This window comes from Lagenorhynchus albirostris, chromosome 18, assembly GCF_949774975.1.
Source record: "Lagenorhynchus albirostris chromosome 18, mLagAlb1.1, whole genome shotgun sequence".
NCBI classification, from domain to species: domain Eukaryota; kingdom Metazoa; phylum Chordata; class Mammalia; order Artiodactyla; family Delphinidae; genus Lagenorhynchus; species Lagenorhynchus albirostris.
In genome coordinates this window covers 13,105,138-13,123,137 of record NC_083112.1, presented here as the reverse complement: position 1 = coordinate 13,123,137, position 18,000 = coordinate 13,105,138, and the positions used below count along the sequence as shown (strand labels likewise).

The 18,000-nt window shown below is 34.1% G+C and overlaps 1 protein-coding gene across 6 annotated transcripts in view; it reads left to right on the top strand.

Annotated features, from left to right (window-relative positions):
* Positions 1–928: 928 nt before the first annotated feature.
* POSTN (periostin) overlaps positions 929–18,000 on the top strand; it is a 34,131-nt gene continuing 17,059 nt past the window's right edge. For all 6 annotated transcript variants that reach the window (XM_060128647.1, XM_060128651.1, XM_060128646.1 and 3 more), the window contains exons 1-12: positions 929–1,071; positions 2,364–2,462; positions 5,833–5,897; positions 7,590–7,747; positions 9,871–10,035; positions 10,969–11,115; positions 11,640–11,781; positions 12,943–13,155; positions 14,134–14,268; positions 15,424–15,572; positions 17,144–17,280; positions 17,856–17,986. In XM_060128647.1, coding sequence (XP_059984630.1) covers positions 953–1,071; positions 2,364–2,462; positions 5,833–5,897; positions 7,590–7,747; positions 9,871–10,035; positions 10,969–11,115; positions 11,640–11,781; positions 12,943–13,155; positions 14,134–14,268; positions 15,424–15,572; positions 17,144–17,280; positions 17,856–17,986 — 1,660 coding nt within the window. In that variant the 5' untranslated portion in view covers positions 929–952. The remainder of the gene's footprint in view (positions 1,072–2,363; positions 2,463–5,832; positions 5,898–7,589; positions 7,748–9,870; positions 10,036–10,968; positions 11,116–11,639; positions 11,782–12,942; positions 13,156–14,133; positions 14,269–15,423; positions 15,573–17,143; positions 17,281–17,855; positions 17,987–18,000) is intronic.

Here is an 18,000-nt window from a genome sequence, read left to right as displayed (position 1 = left end):
ATAAAACAGAAGAAGAATAATTCTGGCAATGCCCCTGTTTCTTAATATGTATTGCATTATTCTATTGCAGTTAGACTGGTAATACTCGTTTCCAACAGGGGATGCTTTTGTCCTGTGGTTACCAAGAGATGCGCTGTCAAATGGTTAACATCATGCCCTGTGTGTAATGAAAAAACAAAATGACACATGTTTTTCTTTCCTGCTTTGCTTCAAAAGTTAGGGAAACTTAACAGAACCAGATTTATGTTAACTCTATCTATTCCTTGATAGCTGAAAAGAGAAGTGAAATGGGAGGGATCCCCCCAGTTTACACATTGCAAGGAAAATGTGATCCCTCCTACATGTTTCATCAGCAAGTTAAAATTCTTGTCCCATATTCTGTGAAAGTTTATGTCCTTTCAACATTTGTTTTTAATCAACAGCCATTACTGCCTTGTGATTATCCAACCTACATCTACCTTTGTTATCTGGTGAAAAATAATCTTTCAATGCTGATGTGAACTGAATATGACAAGATGTGATAAGATCAAATCATACTCTCATTGAGCACAGGGACACGCACCCTGAAAGGGATGTATTACAGAATGATCCTTAAAATCTAAATAAAATCATTTCCCATAAAAACCCTCTAAATTACAAAAGAATAAAACAGAAATATGAACATGAAATGAGCCAGGTAGTAAAAATAAAGAGAAAGATAAATAATATAAAAATAAAATAAATATCCTTTTGATAATGAGAAGAAAAAGAGGCTCGGTGTGCTCAGTAAACATAGCTGAAAAAGCAGATTCTAGCTGGCAACTTGAAGTTGCTGATGTCTTCTGGAGAGAGTTCAGATTCCCAGGTTGATACAGAGCTCCCTCCCAGAACTCTGCCATGTATATAAGCTCTGAGCTCTCCAAAGCCCACTGCCAGTTCTCTTCGTGGACTAACTGCAACGGAGAGACTAGAGATGATTCCTCTCTTATCCATATTTTCTCTATTCTTGCTTGTTGTGGTTAACCCTGCAAATGCCAATGGTCATTATGACAAGATCTTGGCTCACAGCCGTATCAGGGGCCGGGATCAGGGGTAAGTCAGTGGTTTGATTTTATAAACCTTCTTTTCCCTTAGCTTGTTATATGTACAATTCTACATACAGTTCCTTATTTATACCTCAGGGTTTTTTTTTTTTTTCCTACTTATTACAATGTAACATGAAAAAGGAAAAAATGAGTATTCTGTGGTTGATGTATGTGTCTTAAACTTTAAGGATTACTGTCCAAAAAACTTGTGTATAATTGCTTTTTATGAAACACTGTAAGATTTTAATGTAATTAACAACATTTAACAGGGCATTTCTTCATGATTCAGTTTATTTGTGCTTTTATTTGATTCCAAATTTCTAGAATGAGGTTTCCAAGATGAAAGAATCTATTGTTGGAGACTCTCATTATGTAAACAGCTTTGAAATATCTAACATTATGTTAGGGAAAACTTCATTTATTATGAAAATTAATAGGTAATGTAACCAGTGTTCTGAATTTTTTGAAGCATTTAAGAATGCTTTTAAATTTTGCATTCTGTACAATTTGCAAAAACTTTATTTCTTAGAATAAACTCAACTATAACTTAGCATTTTTAAAGTTATCAGACATAATTTAGTAACTTAACCAACAATTTATTATTAATTTTTGAAATGGATCTTGGCACTACATCCACAATGTCTCAGAGAGATGTTCATAATGCCCCAAAGTTCCCTTGCCTTACAGAGCAAATAAGACTTCCTTCTTTTTAAGGGAGAAAAACACTTAAAATTCTGGCAGAGGATGTCTTAAACTAATTACTTCCAGGCAAAGCAATAAATTTTCCTTTGTGCAGCCATATTATTTAAGTTAATCTTAGCATTCATTTACTTCTGTGATTGCTTACCTAGAAAATTACAGAGTACAGTGTCCTTGGACTTAGTAAAACCTGTCTATTTTGCTGTCTGATCTGTCATTGTTCCAGAGCCTTAAGCCACCTCCAAACCCTAAATGAGCACATGTTTGGTTTAAAAGTGTCAGTGAAATACCTACTATTAAAAGTAATAAGACACGTTGTTTAATTCTATTAGGTTAACTTTTGAAACAATGGCATTTTACTCTCAGAGATGTATAATTTCCTCTCTCTCTCTGTCTCTCATAGACTTTAGTTTTTCCAATGATTCAGGAGGATTGGATCAGAATGAGATTTGTGCTGACTAGAATCACATCTTTTTTTAGAATTGCATCTTTGATAATCGAATCCACATATTAACTTTTTTCTTTTTGTACTATCTGACATGTAGATATGAAAAACTAGTTGTCATTAGGACATTAACTTTCTTTCCTTCCATCTTCCAGCCCAAATGTCTGCGCCCTTCAACAGATTTTGGGCACCAAAAGGAAATACTTTAGCACTTGTAGGAACTGGTATCAAGGTGCCATCTGTGGAAAGAAAACGTAAGTGTCATTTTTTCCTTAATGGGCCAGTTCCAAAGACAACACCACAATGCCCATGTCTTTCCTTGGACATACACATGATCTTCTTGAAAATATTCTGCAAAATTGTGAGCTTAAAAAAAATGGATCACATATGAATAAAGACATTTTCCCTGAATTTCTCCCTCTACTAGTGGAACTCATGTTATTCCTGAATCTATGGCACTGGCCATGTGATCTGGTATAGAATCACTGACAGTTTGACTATGTCATTTCTACTCCTGGTTTGGCCTCTTTTATCTTAGGCAAGTCAATTAACCTCTTTGCCTCAGTTTCCTCATTTTATTTAAAAAAAATGCCAGAAGAACAAATTGATCTGAAATACCAGGGTTTTCAGGTAAAAATTAATGTTTGCCTACAGTCATTTAGAAATTATATAAAGTACACCAGTTTACCCCAGAGTTTTCATCAAAGCTTAAAGTTGGAAGGGACTTAGGTTTCATATCTTCATTTAATCCAGTCATTCCATCCCAAACTGTCAGATCTCCAGGGGTCCCCAAAGGTGATAATGGAACCCACCACTATATTACTATTTCAACAGCCAAAAAGATGATTACTTTTCAACTTAGTTATATACTTCACTGATTAACCTAGAGTTGGAAAACATTTTTATTACTTGATAGCTTATTGGTTTAATCAATTAATAAATATTGGTAGAAGAAATATAATCCTAGACATATAAAGGTTGATAAATACTCATGTGGTGCAAATTCTTCATTTTAAGATGAAGGAGCTGAATTATAGATAAAAAAAAATTAAAGATGTCATCCTCAGTCAGTGAAACAGTAGAAATGGCTCCTGACTGCTTCTTATTACTTTGGACAGCAACCTCAGTGAAGGATGACTTGAGAACCAGAATATCTGAAGCACATCATCATTAAACTTCAGTTACTCTAAATAGGTGGAAGGATTGGGGGATTGTTAAAAAACATATTCTTAACTTAATAATATTGGTTACAAATATTAACTGTGGAATCACATAACATTTTGCAGTCTTGTTTCTTTGCCTGTGAAATGCAGATTTAATACTTGGAGAGTTTCTGAAGGTAAAATGAATGAACTAATGTGAAATTACTAAGTAATTCTAACTCATAACATTAATCGTACTTAAGTTTAAACTACTTTAAGCAAATTGGGTATATGCTGGTGTGAAAAGGAGGCGTGTGCAGATGCCTATTTAGAATGCATAGGGTTCTCTTTATTTTACGAAGAATCATGTATTCAAGGCATATAACCTTATCTGGACTGTGCCTCCCCATGGTAACCAAGGCTAGGACCCCACAGGACATTGCTGCCCGTTCCCACATGTTGGCTTAACGGAGTTTTAACCGATGTTACTTTTTGACCTGGACATTATTCTTATTAGTTTGCATAAATCTGCTAGACTTGTGGATCATTCACACAACTACAGCGTAAGTCAGTAGTTACAAGGATCCTGGCCATGATTTAGGTCAGGTCCCAGTTGGGAACTCCAAAGCTCTGGATTTTTCTCGCTTTGTTCTTTGTATTCTTGGTTACCATGAGGCCTATTTGGAAGGCACACTAACTGCATAAGAAAGGACCTGCTCTCTGAAATATTTAGGGAAAATTTTTATTACACACTTCCCGGAAGTTAAGGAAGTCCGATACAATCTTACTTTAACCATCTAAATGTGTTAGAGATGCCGACGCTTGTACAAAGCTTATACCAAGATTCTTTCTTGCTTTCCATTAAAAAAGAAAAAAAAGTTCCTGCTTTGAAGCCTGGTTTTTTACCAGAAATATAACAGTGTCTCCTTTGTTTAATTATATTAGCTTATTTTCCTTAACTTCATTTTCACAAACACATTAACATCTGTGCTCTGGAATAAATGTAAACGCTAGTTGCTAGTTTCAAACAACCAAAGGAATCAGTAACATTGACAGGAAGAATGCCTGATTTGCCATCTGCTTGCAGCTGCTAAAGTTTCCAAAGTCATCTTTAGGACTTTATGTATCAGTTGACAGAAATGTTTATCTTCTGTTTGAATAGCTGCTTTGGGGATTTGGGGGAAGTAACTGGGTGGGTCTAATGAAAAACAGGAAGTTTCCTAGGTTTAAGATATTCCCCACAATATATATTGGCTCAATAATATAGAATTTTGTAGACCTCCTTCAAAAAAATGTCAGTGACATTTTCAGTTGGCATTTCCATGAGATTTTAGATACTATTCAGAAAATGAAGATAAATTTCCCACTTTCAGAGATATGCACATTCATGATATTTTTTTACTCTTATTTGTCCTACTGACAATATGGGAACTTTGAGTTTTGTGTAGCATAAATTTCCTGGAAAAAATACTTCTTTGTTGTCATTGCTTTCAAAGCATTAACTCAGACAACTGTATTGTTCAAGTATCATCTGAAATTGCAATTGCCTGTTTTGGAATTCTATACCATATAGTGCATTAATATGAGCATATGTTATAGAAATTTTTGCTACTTTAGCAATTTCTTCTTCTATTTACTATTTTACATAAAGTATTATTAGTCCCGAACTAAAAATTATGTATCTCATTCTTATTGTTTATGATATATGCTAAAGCTAAAGTATAAGCAGTTCTTAATCAATCACTTGGCATCCAAATATTCACATTTATTTTTATGGGTAGCCATGTAAATAAAATTATTTCAGGGACCATATTTGCATAAGGCTCTCTTACAGTCTATATATGTTTCTGATACCAGCTATTCCTGAAATTATATTAAAATTAGAGAACAGTTTGAAAATTTAGTTTCCCGCTTATCTCTATATTCTTATCTTTTAACTATCCTTAAGCCAATATTCCATGCCAGAAATGTTATTCTCATCTATAGTTTCATGTTTTACTACCTATAAGTGAGTTAATAAATTTTTCTGACGTTCTTAGTTCCTAATAACCTTATACTAATAAACATTTATAGCTATTTATAGTTTGCAAAATTATTTCCAAAGCATTGTTTTATTTGAGATTCACAACTACCCATGAATAAGTATTTTAGCTACTACCTTCATGTTAAATAGTTGGGGAAACTGAGACTCAAATTTATTAAATGATTTGATCAAGGTCACACATCAACTAAGTAGTGGAACTGGGAACCAAACTCCATTCTTCTGGCTCAAGATCCTGGAATTTTTCCACCATGCCATGAGGCTATAGAGAGAAATCAAGCTAATATAAATACCTTGATGTCATAAACAAACAAACAAAAAAACTGGATTTCTAAATTCTCAGTAAATCAAGGCAATAAGTAATATGTTTTGCTAAGTTTATGTCAAAATATATCCTTTGTAGTTCTCCCATTTTAATATTAATTTTCTTCCAATGTATAGGACTGTGTTATATGAATGCTGCCCTGGTTATATGAGGATGGAAGGAATGAAAGGCTGCCCAGCAGGTAAAGTTTCAATTACTGAATTAAATGAGGAATTTGTCTTGTTTGAGGAAAAAGAGTTGAAGTAGCTTATAGCGAAGCCAATTGTGTGTGTGTGTGTGTTTAGCACCATGATAAATCCAAGATATATCCCCCATATCTTGGTGTTAATCATGACTTTATCATGTTGATAAAGTATTCAAATATACATCATATACACTAAATGCTGGACAACAGAAGCTTATTCTAAATTTAAATTAGTTCAACTTTCCTTCAAGAACAAAAATCACCACTACAAAATCCCTTTCTTTGAATTTGTCTAGGAACATGGGCTGACTACTTGGCAAGACATCATCTTCTCTGCTTCAACAGCTCTGATTTTATAACGTTTCTCAGATTGAAAGTTAGTTTCCTGTAACTTGCCAACTAGAGAAAAATTAGTTCATCTATTTCCTCTTTGAAATGACAGCCATTCAGATAGTTAACACAAATCATCACACCCTTCCTCCAGCTACCCTCTCTTCCCCAACAGAATCTTCTCTTCTCTGGGCTCATGGCCCCCAGTTTGAATGTGATATAGACTTTGGAGTCCTTACTGTAATTGACAGCAACCCATGAAAAGCCTCTAATCCAGTCGTTTTTTTCCTTCTGATTGTGATCCAAGACTGGTGTCTACTATCTATGTGTGTCCAGGAAGCTGAGAAAATATTAAGACAAATACCTCAGTTTGGGGCAGGTGGGCTCCTGAAATTTGGTTAATGTTATTGGTAACCATGTCATATCGTTAACTCATGCTGAATTTTTAAGTAATTAACATTGATTACAGATCTTTTTTAAATGAATACTGTCAAATCAAGTCTTCCTTTGGGATTTGTTTTTTTTTTTTAACTTAGGCGTGGGACTTAAATGGAACCCTGTGACATTTAACTGTCACATTTGACTCATTTTTCCCATCCTGTTGGGGTGTTTTTAAATCCTGATTTTGTGACTTAATTTACTAATTGTGTACCTAGTCTTGCTATATTCACAAAGGTAATAACCATTTCTCCTATGATATGATCCAAATCATACTAAATTTTAAATAAGACAGAGTCATAAAAAATAAGTTGGCTGCACCCAAACTTCAGGCTGACATTCATATATTAATCTTTCTTCTGAAGTTCAGAAGATGTATTCTAGAAGTATTAGATATTTTTATATATTTCCTTCCTGAAATTATGATGAAAAGAAGCAGGTCTACATATTTCTTTCAGGGACCCAAATCTGTATAATTACACCCCTATACCTAACAGTATTATACTATTTAGGAGCTTTAAGCCAACATGAAAAAATAAATTACCTTTGCCATTGTCAATGAGAAGTGAGGAACTTTTGTTGTTTTCAGAGAAATAATCAAAGATACTTACTAATAATTGTAATTGAACCATACTGACATAGCATATTTGACATGTAAACAGACTAAACCTCAAACAAGGATGATAATTGAAAATTCATTTTCCCTCAACACCAAGGATATATGGAATGATATTTTTCAATAGTACTTTATTATTTGACATTCAAAAGGCAACTTTCACATAAAATTGATGATTTATAGAACTGTATTGCTAAAATTATCATTTAATATATTGGGGGGGCTTTGTGTAAAGGTTAAATTATTGTAAAATAACATTCTTGAAATTTTTTCCTAAGTATTTATTCATCTCTTGATTATTTCAGTTATGCCTATTGACCATGTTTATGGTACCCTGGGCATTGTGGGAGCCACCACCACACAGCGTTATTCTGATGTCTCAAAACTGAGGGAAGAGATCGAAGGAAAGGGGTCATTCACTTACTTCGCACCAAGTAACGAGGCTTGGGACAACCTGGATTCTGTAATTCATTATTTTCATGAATATAAATTTTTTTACTGCTATTGGTATACTTTAATTGGTTTACTGACTTGGAAATGAATAGAAATTGTGTATCTTTCTGTCGTACATATATGAAGATACATAAAAGGATGAGTTAATTGAGGGTAAGGAGAAAATCATTTTAATACATCCATAAATGGAATAACACCCCAGTAGGCTCATGGACTAATAAAGGCAAACTAATAGTGGATTGAACAAGCACTTTATCATTATTCTATTTTACTCCTTTCCTCTTTCCCTTTTGGTTGTGAAGAAATGTAGGTAATTTTAAATGACATATCTCATAGAAAGGCAAGTTAAGAAGCCTAGTGGAATTTAAAATTTTTAATAAGCTATATTATACATATACTTATTATTTTAATTATATGTAAATATATATGGCTGTTCAGAGACTGACAGATTTATAAACGTGTGTGGATATTTAAATTGAAGGGTTGTAAGCAATACATTTAATTTTCAGGCTTTTTTGTGCATAATCTGATTTACAACACACTAAATTATGACAATATACAAAACTGGTATAGAAATATATTCCTACTTTCTACTTGATATGAAGATGAACTGATAATTACTACTAGAGTCATACAATACTTAGTAAAACTTAGGCAGATTCTTCTAGATTTTATCTTGCTTCATTAACTGTGAGGTTAATTGCTTGCATTATAGAACTTTCTCTCTTCTGGTTGTCTTTGACCACATCTCTAACCACCTTTCTGGTCCTTTTTGCAGACTCCTCTTCTTCCATGCCTTTAGAATGGGTCTTATTAAGGTCTCTTCCAGGAACTATACTCTGAAGTTTAGATGAACTTCTGATGGCTTCAGCTTTCACTTTAATGCATAGAGCCATGGAATCTGTGTTTCTTGAATCCCAGGAGAATATTTCTAACATCTATCTTAATATTTCTCCTTGGATACACCATCTGTATCTTTAAACAAAACGTTATCTAAAATAGATGCCACTTTCTTTCTCCCCATCAACAACTGCTTTTCTGCTGTCTTTTTTCCATAATTGGCAGTACCAATCTCAGAGTTCAAACTTGAAAATTATGAGTTATCCTTACTTTGCCTCTCTTCAGTTCTTAGAAACTACTGTTAGTCACCCATATCTCATTTTTCATCCTCATAATAGTCTTTTTCCTGCTATGCACTACTACCAGATTAACCTTCCTAAAGCCCAGGCTAATCATTATATTCCAAGCCCACAACAGCCTCAATGGCTCCCCATTGCCAGTTTAATTTACTCTTTACTTGGGCATTAAAGTCTTCTATGTTATGGTCCCATATACTTCCTACAATTTCTTTCTTAATATTATCTGAGAAACGTAAAGGCATATAATAGCCACACTGGACAACTTCTGCTTTCCCAACGTTCACCCTGTGCCAGCAGCTGGACTTAGAATGATCATCACAGCGTCCCTACCCTGTCTACCTACCCTGCAAGACCTGTCTCCAAACCTGAATTGCCAGCCATCTTCATTTGATCTGGAAAGCATTTTTTTCTCCTTCCGTCCTGTATCTTACTATGTTTATTTTTGCCTGCTGCTATAGAATAAGTACCTCAAAGGTCGAGACTTCACCTTACTTATCATTGTATTTCTCGTAACACCAAGTACAGTATTTTATAGTGTGGTATTGGATAAATTAAAAGATACAGGATGGTTGAATTCTTGAATTTGTCATAGAATAAACATAAAACGGTTATTAAAACTCTGATGTTGTACACAAATATAATGCCACTTTTATTTTGTTTTCCACTCAAAGTACTTCAAATATCTGATAATTTCATATTCCCTAAGCCTTTACAGCAAGATCATCTCTTCATCAATACATTTATTAAAAATTTTGTTTTGTCTCTAAAAATGTCCAAGTGCTCTGTAAGAGCTGGAACCCTTTACTGAGTACCTCTACTTACAAAATTTCTTAATCAATTGAAATAGTATAATTTTAAGTTATTTATGTCAATTTGGCTTGACCGTCTGGGTAATTCAATGAGAAAATAACAAGAGAGTAGAAACAGAGTGATTATAAGATTTTAAATAATTAACTATAATAAAATAAACTTCTGTCATTTCAATTTTTCCTAGGATATCCGTAGAGGTTTGGAGAGCAACGTAAATGTTGAATTATTGAATGCTCTACATAGCCACATGATTAATAAGAGAATGTTGACCAAGGACTTGAAAAACGGCATGATGGTTGATCCGATGTATAACAATTTGGGGCTCTCCATTAACCATTATCCTAATGGGGTAAGTTTCATTAATAAAAAGTACCTTTCTCAATAACATTGCCCTTAATTTTTTTCTATACCTTTTATATAAGGTTCCCAGAAATAATAAAAAGTTAGTGAATATAATGCAAATGCCATATCAAGACTTTTCCCTACATCTAGAGCATGTAAATTTCTAATTCAGTGAGTGATTTCTATTAAAGAGTGATTGCAAGGAAGAAATTAAATTGATAGTTCATTGATAGTAGACTTAGGTGTTCTACAAAAGGAAATTTTAGTATTTGATGTGTTTGAAAAACTAATAATCAGAAAAAATAATAAGTATTTGTCAGAGAATTTATCAGAGAAAAATCAGAGAATGAGTATTCTTTTATTCACCCTCTGGCTACTATACTGATTTAGGTTCTTGTGTGTTTTAATAAAGTCTTTGTGGGAGACGTCCAACCAGGGTCATAGAGCTCTTTCAACAGTCAGAGTTCCAGGAAATAAAGGGTCAGTGAGGACTCAATATTTAGGAAATCATTGAAATAGAACTGATTATATTTATGCAATAATTGTTTGTTTCTGTCTCAGAACTTTTTTTTAGGACTAATTAGACTTCTTTATGTAACTCATTGACCTACATTAGAAATAGTGTATGACTATCTCTATGAAAGAAATAGAGGAATAAAAGCAATAATTTAAACAAAAAAAATGTTTTTGCCTTGCATTTCTAGGTATGTTAAGTGTAACTGGACTTGGGTTCTCAACTGGTTGCATTTTTTCCCAGGTTTTGTTTTTTTTTTTGGACATAGTAATATGTAAGTCTTCACCCTCAGAATTTACATTCAGAATGTCAGTTCTTTCATGTTACATTTACCAGTAATCATGAAAAACAGGAAATGGGGGCTTGCAGTCTCAGTGGTCAATCGACAGCTGTGATTTCTAAAATTTGATTTTCTCAAATAATTAGGTTGTCACTGTTAACTGTGCTCGAATCATCCATGGGAACCAGATTGCAACAAATGGTGTTGTGCACGTCATTGACCGTGTCCTTACACAAATTGGTACCTCAATTCAGGACTTTATTGAAGCAGAAGATGACCTCTCATCTTTTAGAGTAAGTACAAGAAGTAATAGCAGATTGTCTGGGACCATTGAAATTCCTCCTCTTTCCCTGTCAGAATCTAAAATAATTATAAAAAGCTATTAAATCTGGCAGGCACGTAACGAATGTATTTCTTGAAATGAAAAGGTTTTCATTTTACGCAGAAGGAATCATCTCCTTATATGAAATAATAATATTTATGTGGACATGATAGATAAAGAATGATTAGTTTCATGACTGTAGTGTACTTAGTGCATTTAGAATGAATTCATCAATTATTACGTTTACTGCTGTATATTGTTCAGTGACACAAGCATTGGCAGAATTCCCCATCTTACATACAGTTTCAGGAAAGTTTGAAAAGACATGGTTGTTTGCGTCAAAAGATAATATTTTAAAGATCTAACAAGAGTTATATCTAACTTCTATAGTTTTCTATATAATCAACTCCCTCATGTCCACCCAGACTGAGTGTATTGTAATTTTCTTCTGGATTTGCAAGGTGCCAGCCTCTAAAAAGCACATTTGTGTTTCAGGCAGCTGCCATCACATCTGATATATTGCAGTCCCTTGGCAGAGATGGTCACTTCACACTCTTTGCTCCCACCAATGAAGCTTTTGAGAAACTTCCACGAGGGGTTCTAGAAAGGATCATGGGAGACAAAGTGGCTTCAGAAGGTACTTAACTGTCTCTCTCTAGGAGAAGCCTCCCAGAATTCCAAGAAAGGAAATGAAAAAGAGATCAAGTCCTGCCAGCATTATCACCTTTGATAAGCAAAGGCAAAGAAAAACTTTTATTCTGAGGTGGACTATAAAAATCTTAAAAAACAAAATCCTTGAAAGAGTAGGCAAAGTAATTCAATAATTAATTTAATAATTAAAATAATTAATCAGGGTATCCTAAAGATCACATTCTTCTGCACTGCTTTCAAGTAACTAAGTAGCAGACATTAAAAAGAATTAGAAAGTGTTGAAAAGAAATATTAGATCATCAAACTTTAATACTATATACATATTGTTCAATGCTTTTAATTCTAAATTTACACTAAAGTTGAGTTGAGAAAATTGCATGGTTCTCTTTGGCCATTACCTATTGATACACAGAACTTGGCTTCTTTCGAGTCTCCTTTTTAGTTTCAACTAGATTTTACATTGTGACTAGCACATTTCGCTTACTCAGCCTACCCCAAATTGGCTTAACCAATTTATGATGAGATATTTTGGTGCAAATATAGACAGTTTAGGCACAGATCCCTTCAGAAGTCCTTCAAGAAAGCATCTTTATTTTGGTTATTTTCTAGATGTTGCCTTTAGGGTTGTCACAAACCTTCAATTTGTAAAAAAAACAAAAAACCAAAAAACATAGTATCTGCAAAGTGCAAAATAGTGAAGCTCAATGAAATGAAGTATGCCTGTAGAGCTGTTCTGTCATGGGTAGCTGATGTAAGATACTGCTTGGGTGTTTGGAACAGGTATCACTAGCAAATAACTTTATAGGCCTTCTGAAAGGAGGAATTATTCCTTGTTCCCATTGGAAATTCCTTTCTTATGATAGAGGGAACTTGATCTAACACATTTTCTAGAACTACACAAATAATTCCCCGCAGCTGATCTTCTTTTCTTCTTACTTCCTACTGAGCTGAGCTAATTTTATTGTAGAGTTGACGGAAAAAACATTTTGAGAACATAAACAGAATTTTAAAACCTTAGGTCAATACTTAGGTCTTATATATATTATATTTCTTAGGAATACTTAGTTCCACAGTGAAACACATCTTTTAAGGGTCAAATGCTATTCTCCTTGATCTGAAAGCTTACTCTTTGTACTTTGTCCTCCAGCTCTCTTGAAGTACCACATTTTAAACACCCTCCAGTGTTCCGAGGCTATCATGGGAGGAGCAGTATTTGAGACTCTGGAAGGAAACACAATTGAGATAGGATGTGATGGTGACAGCATAACAGTAAATGGAATCAAAATGGTGAACAAAAAAGATATTGTGACAAATAATGGTGTTATCCATTTGATTGATCAGGTCCTGATTCCTGATTCTGGTGAGCAACAGTTTCATATTGTTCTACCTACTATCGTTTACCAATTAGATGCCTTAAGAGTAGGCAGATGGAAAATAAATGTGCAGTATAAGGAATGCCATATGAAGAACAAACACAAAATTAACAATGAGCTGAGTACTAAATAGGCAGCTTGTGTGGTCATGGGCATTCCATGCATTGACCTCTGGCTTTCCAGAGTTTCTTTTTTTTTTTTTAATGAATTTTTATTGGGATATAGTTGATTTAAAATGTTGTGTTAGTTTCTGCTGTATAGCAAAGTGAACCAGTTATACATGTACATATATCCACTCATTTTTAGATTCTAATCCCATATAGGTCATTACAGAGTATTGAATAGAGTTCCCTGTGCTATACAGTAGGTTCTTATTAGTTATCTATTTTATATATAGTAGTATGTATATGTCAATCCCAATCTCCCAATTTATCCCTTCCTCCCTTCCCCCTTGGTAACTGTAAGTCTGGTTTCTACATCTACGACTCTATTTCTGTTTTGTAAATAGGTTCATTTGTACCATTTTTTTAGATTCCACATGTAAGTGATATCATATGATATTTGTCTTTCTCTGCCTGACTTACTTCTAATACCTAATATTGATAAAGATTATCACAGTGCCAGAGCTTTTCTTGAAAACAGAAGGGAAGATATAACCAAATGGTTACTTTTGGATAAATGAAAGACCTATGGCACTCACAAGAGCAGAGAGATAAGAGGCAAGTAATAAAGAATCCAAGAAAACTGCAAAGCAAGAAGTCAGAAAGATACTGTCCTTCTGAAAGTCTTTGGTCATCAACCCCAAAAAAGGGAAGCTGGAACTCTCTTACTAAGGAAAGGCAGGATGTCACATTGCCAGTACAGCAAATAGCTTATGGAAAATAGCCAAGAACTGATTTACACATTTCATGATTATGGTAATAACAACGATGACATTGTTTGAATGGTAATGGTTTATGTTACAGCCAAACAAGTTATTGAGCTAGCTGGAAATCAGCAAACCACTTTCACAGACCTTGTGGCCCAATTAGGCTTGGCATCTGCTCTGAGGCCAGATGGAGAATACACTTTGCTGGCACCCGTGAATAATGCATTTTCTGGTATGTACTGGACACTGTCATTCCTACTCTTTCCTCCTCTACACACATTGTTTCTTCACCATGATTGTTTGCATTAAGAAATAATAGATATTTTGTGAGGTGTTAATTAGTTTCTTTACCAGCTGCACATACAATGCATTAGCACTATGTAGTGTCTATTAAAATGTCCTTCATTTCAAAACATTTCATTATAATAGATAATAGCCTACAGGAAGTGAAAGTTTGTGGTAAGTAGTCTTCAGTTGTTCTGTGAACCTGATCATATTTCCAGCACACATAATGGATGTATTAACAGATCTTAAGAAAAATAAATCTGATTTGTTTATTTAAACACCAACATAATAATATTTAGGAATATGTAGGTGCATTTTGCAACTCAAAATTTGAATGTAAGGTATCAAATTATAAAAAAATACAAACAGGAGAAAATGATACACTTCCATATTATGATGTGAACTGTTATTACAAGTATTTGACCTAGTAGCTGCTATTCAAAGACTGTGTTTAGATTAATACAACCTGACACTTTTTCCAGAAAAAAATGACTTCACAAAGACATATTTAAATTGTTAGGCAAAATTTAGCAATTAAAAACTAAATAAGTATCACCTTTTTAATGCTTTTCCAAATACTAGGTTGTGACATAGAAAATTATTAACGAGAAAATTCAAATTCCTAGAAATGCTGTTTTTTCTTTTCGTAATAATAATATCCATACATGTTGACATCAACCCATCTTTAAGAGGTTACATGCTTCAACTCTCTCTCCATAAATAAAAAGAAATGTAGAAATGATTCATCAGTAGTTTCTCATGTGACTAATGGACATCAGATTCTCAGAGAAAATCTTGGCCAGGCTTAGAGTTTAACTTTTGTCAGTGACCGCATAAAACCATGTGGCCCTCACATAGATGAAGCCCATTGTTTGGACTGCTTGGAATCATATTGTAGTCATTTGATGAAATAGCTCATGGAATTTCTAATTTGTGCACAGAATTCTTAGCTTTTGGCATGTAGTCATCTCATATACTATGTATGTGTAGGATCCATAAGATCTATAGTGGTAGGGATTACCCATTTTCATGATTTTCTCTTACAGGAGAAACTTTGCTTTCTAAACAAAATAACACTCTTTTGTAATGAATTTACTTATAGATGATACTCTGAGCATGGATCAGCGTCTTCTTAAATTAATTCTGCAGAATCACATATTGAAAGTAAAAGTTGGCCTTAATGAGCTTTACAATGGACAAAAGCTCGAGACCATTGGCGGCAAACAGCTCAGAGTCTTCGTGTATCGCACAGTAAGTGAATCCGAATGAGATAAAATATCCATGCTGGCCTAAATGTCAAATGACGTGCCCTTGTCAAAGACTGTTCTTTTTTCTTTTTTTTAACATCTTTATTAGAGTATAATTCCTTTACAATGTTGTATTAGTTTCTGCTGTATAACAAAGTGAATCAGCTATACGTATACATATATCGCCATATTTCCTGCCTCTTGCGTCTCCCTCCCACCCTCCCTATCCCACCCCTCTAGGTGGTCACAAAACACCGAGCTGATCTCCCTGTGCTCTGCAGCTGCTTCCCACTAGCTATCTATTTTACATTTGGTAGTGTATATATGTCCATGCTACTCTCTCACTTCGTCCCAGCTTACCCTTCGCCCTCCCCGTGTCCTCAAGTCCATTCTCTACATCTGCGAAAGACTGTTCTTGTAACAAAAGTTCCTTAGAATTTTATTAATGTGGTCTTAATAGTAAATATTTATAGGAAGATCAGGGAACTGGATAGCTTGTTTAAAAAGACTTTGAGGAAAGTATACAAAAAGTGCTGTGTATTAATAATTCTGATAACTTGCACTTGTTTCATTATAAATAACGTTTTCTAAAGCATTATTTCAATTCCATAAATCATTAAAACTCATTTAAAATAAGCTTTTGCTTTACAGAGTACCGTACTTTACTGTTTACAAGGTAATTTTTATATTGAGTCCAATGTTTAGGATGATCTTTTAATGTATGACCATCATCCAACCACCGAATCTCTTTTGAATGGCTTTCAGGATAAACTTTTATAGGCACATAAAGATTTCTAGTAAGTGGTTCTAATGTGCTTTATCTGAGGGAAAATTTCTAGAAAATATTTATTATCAGAATTACAGTGCTACTTGGTGGTGCTGTTCAGTTTCTGTCCAGGCAACCTTGCAGCTACAGTTAAAAAGAACTCATAGGAAAAAAAAAAAAAAAAAGAACTCATAGGAGGTCAAGCATTACCTTGAACTAAACATGACACACAGTGCTGTGCACCATAGTTCCACAAGGCCAAGACACACATTTTAAATGATGCAGAAAATGCGCCGCATTCTAAATGATACATATATAAATATTATTGTTCAGAAATGCTATAACTTAATCAGTAATTTGACTTAAAATTGATAGTGTCTTACAGTCAAGATAATATACTAAATATCTGTGAAGAGGCAGTAAAGTCACGAAACTTTATGGTTAAAGAGGGTCTTAAAAAGTTAAAGGGTGAAAGTTCACAAAAGAGGGTCTGTAAGAATGATTAGAACCTAGAGAGGAATGATAGGAAATGTAGAAGTGGAATTATATGGAGTTTTTAAATTCACTAACAAAACTACCTGCCCCACACATAGGGTAGCTTGCTTAGTAGTGGAAGACCTAGTTGAATAGGAAAAGTGAGGTCAGAGTGTACAAGACCTTAAAAACAGAGGAGAGAAACTGTTTTTTCTCGCATTAGAAGTCAGGTGACCTCTTAGAAGAGCCCATCCAGAAATTCAATTATGTAGCTTCTTTTACGTAGGGAATTTCAAGTAAGGAAATGGACAACTGTATCTTTATTTCTTTGCTAGGCTGTCTGCATTGAAAATTCATGCATGGTGAGAGGAAGCAAGCAAGGAAGAAATGGTGCCATTCACATATTCCAAGAGATCATCAAACCAGCAGAGAAATCCCTCCATGAAAAACTGAAACAAGATAAGCGCTTCAGGTAAGCTTACTAGTTTCACCTCCACAAGAGAATAAGAGCTTTTGGCATAGTTTTGTTTCACAGTAAGTATTCCAAAATCCATTCGGTATTCACTACTGCTGAGAACAGAATTTAGAATAGAAAGTCTATACAAATGTTTTTAAAATTAAGATATGTTCTTAACAATATTTTTCTTCCTGGTGCAGCATAATATGACTTGGTAAGTAAAAAACAAACAAAAATCAACCTAATAGACTGAACTACTTCTTGCAAATCTTTTTATAATTAAGTTTTTAAAAACTGATAGTATATTCTAGCAAAGACTATTTTGCAGAATATTAAATAAAGTGTGACCTCACCAAGATTTATAGGGGGAAAACAGAGTTTAGGAAATTTAAGAATCATATGTAGATTTAAATAATTTCCCCATGATAAACCTTTAACAGTAAATTGCATTTGAAACATATGAAAACATATGAACCATTTTCTCATGCTTCCACGTATAGGGATTCTACTCTATTTCATGCATGGTGGGTAGGCTTACCTAGATTAAATCTAATAAAATAAACATATGTCCATATGTCCTTCCTGCTTAGCATCTTCCTCAGCCTACTTGAAGCTGCAGACTTGAAAGAGCTCCTGACACAGCCTGGAGATTGGACCTTGTTTGTGCCAACCAACGATGCCTTTAAGGGAATGACTAACGACGAAAAGGAAATTCTTATTCGTGAGTAGAAGTGA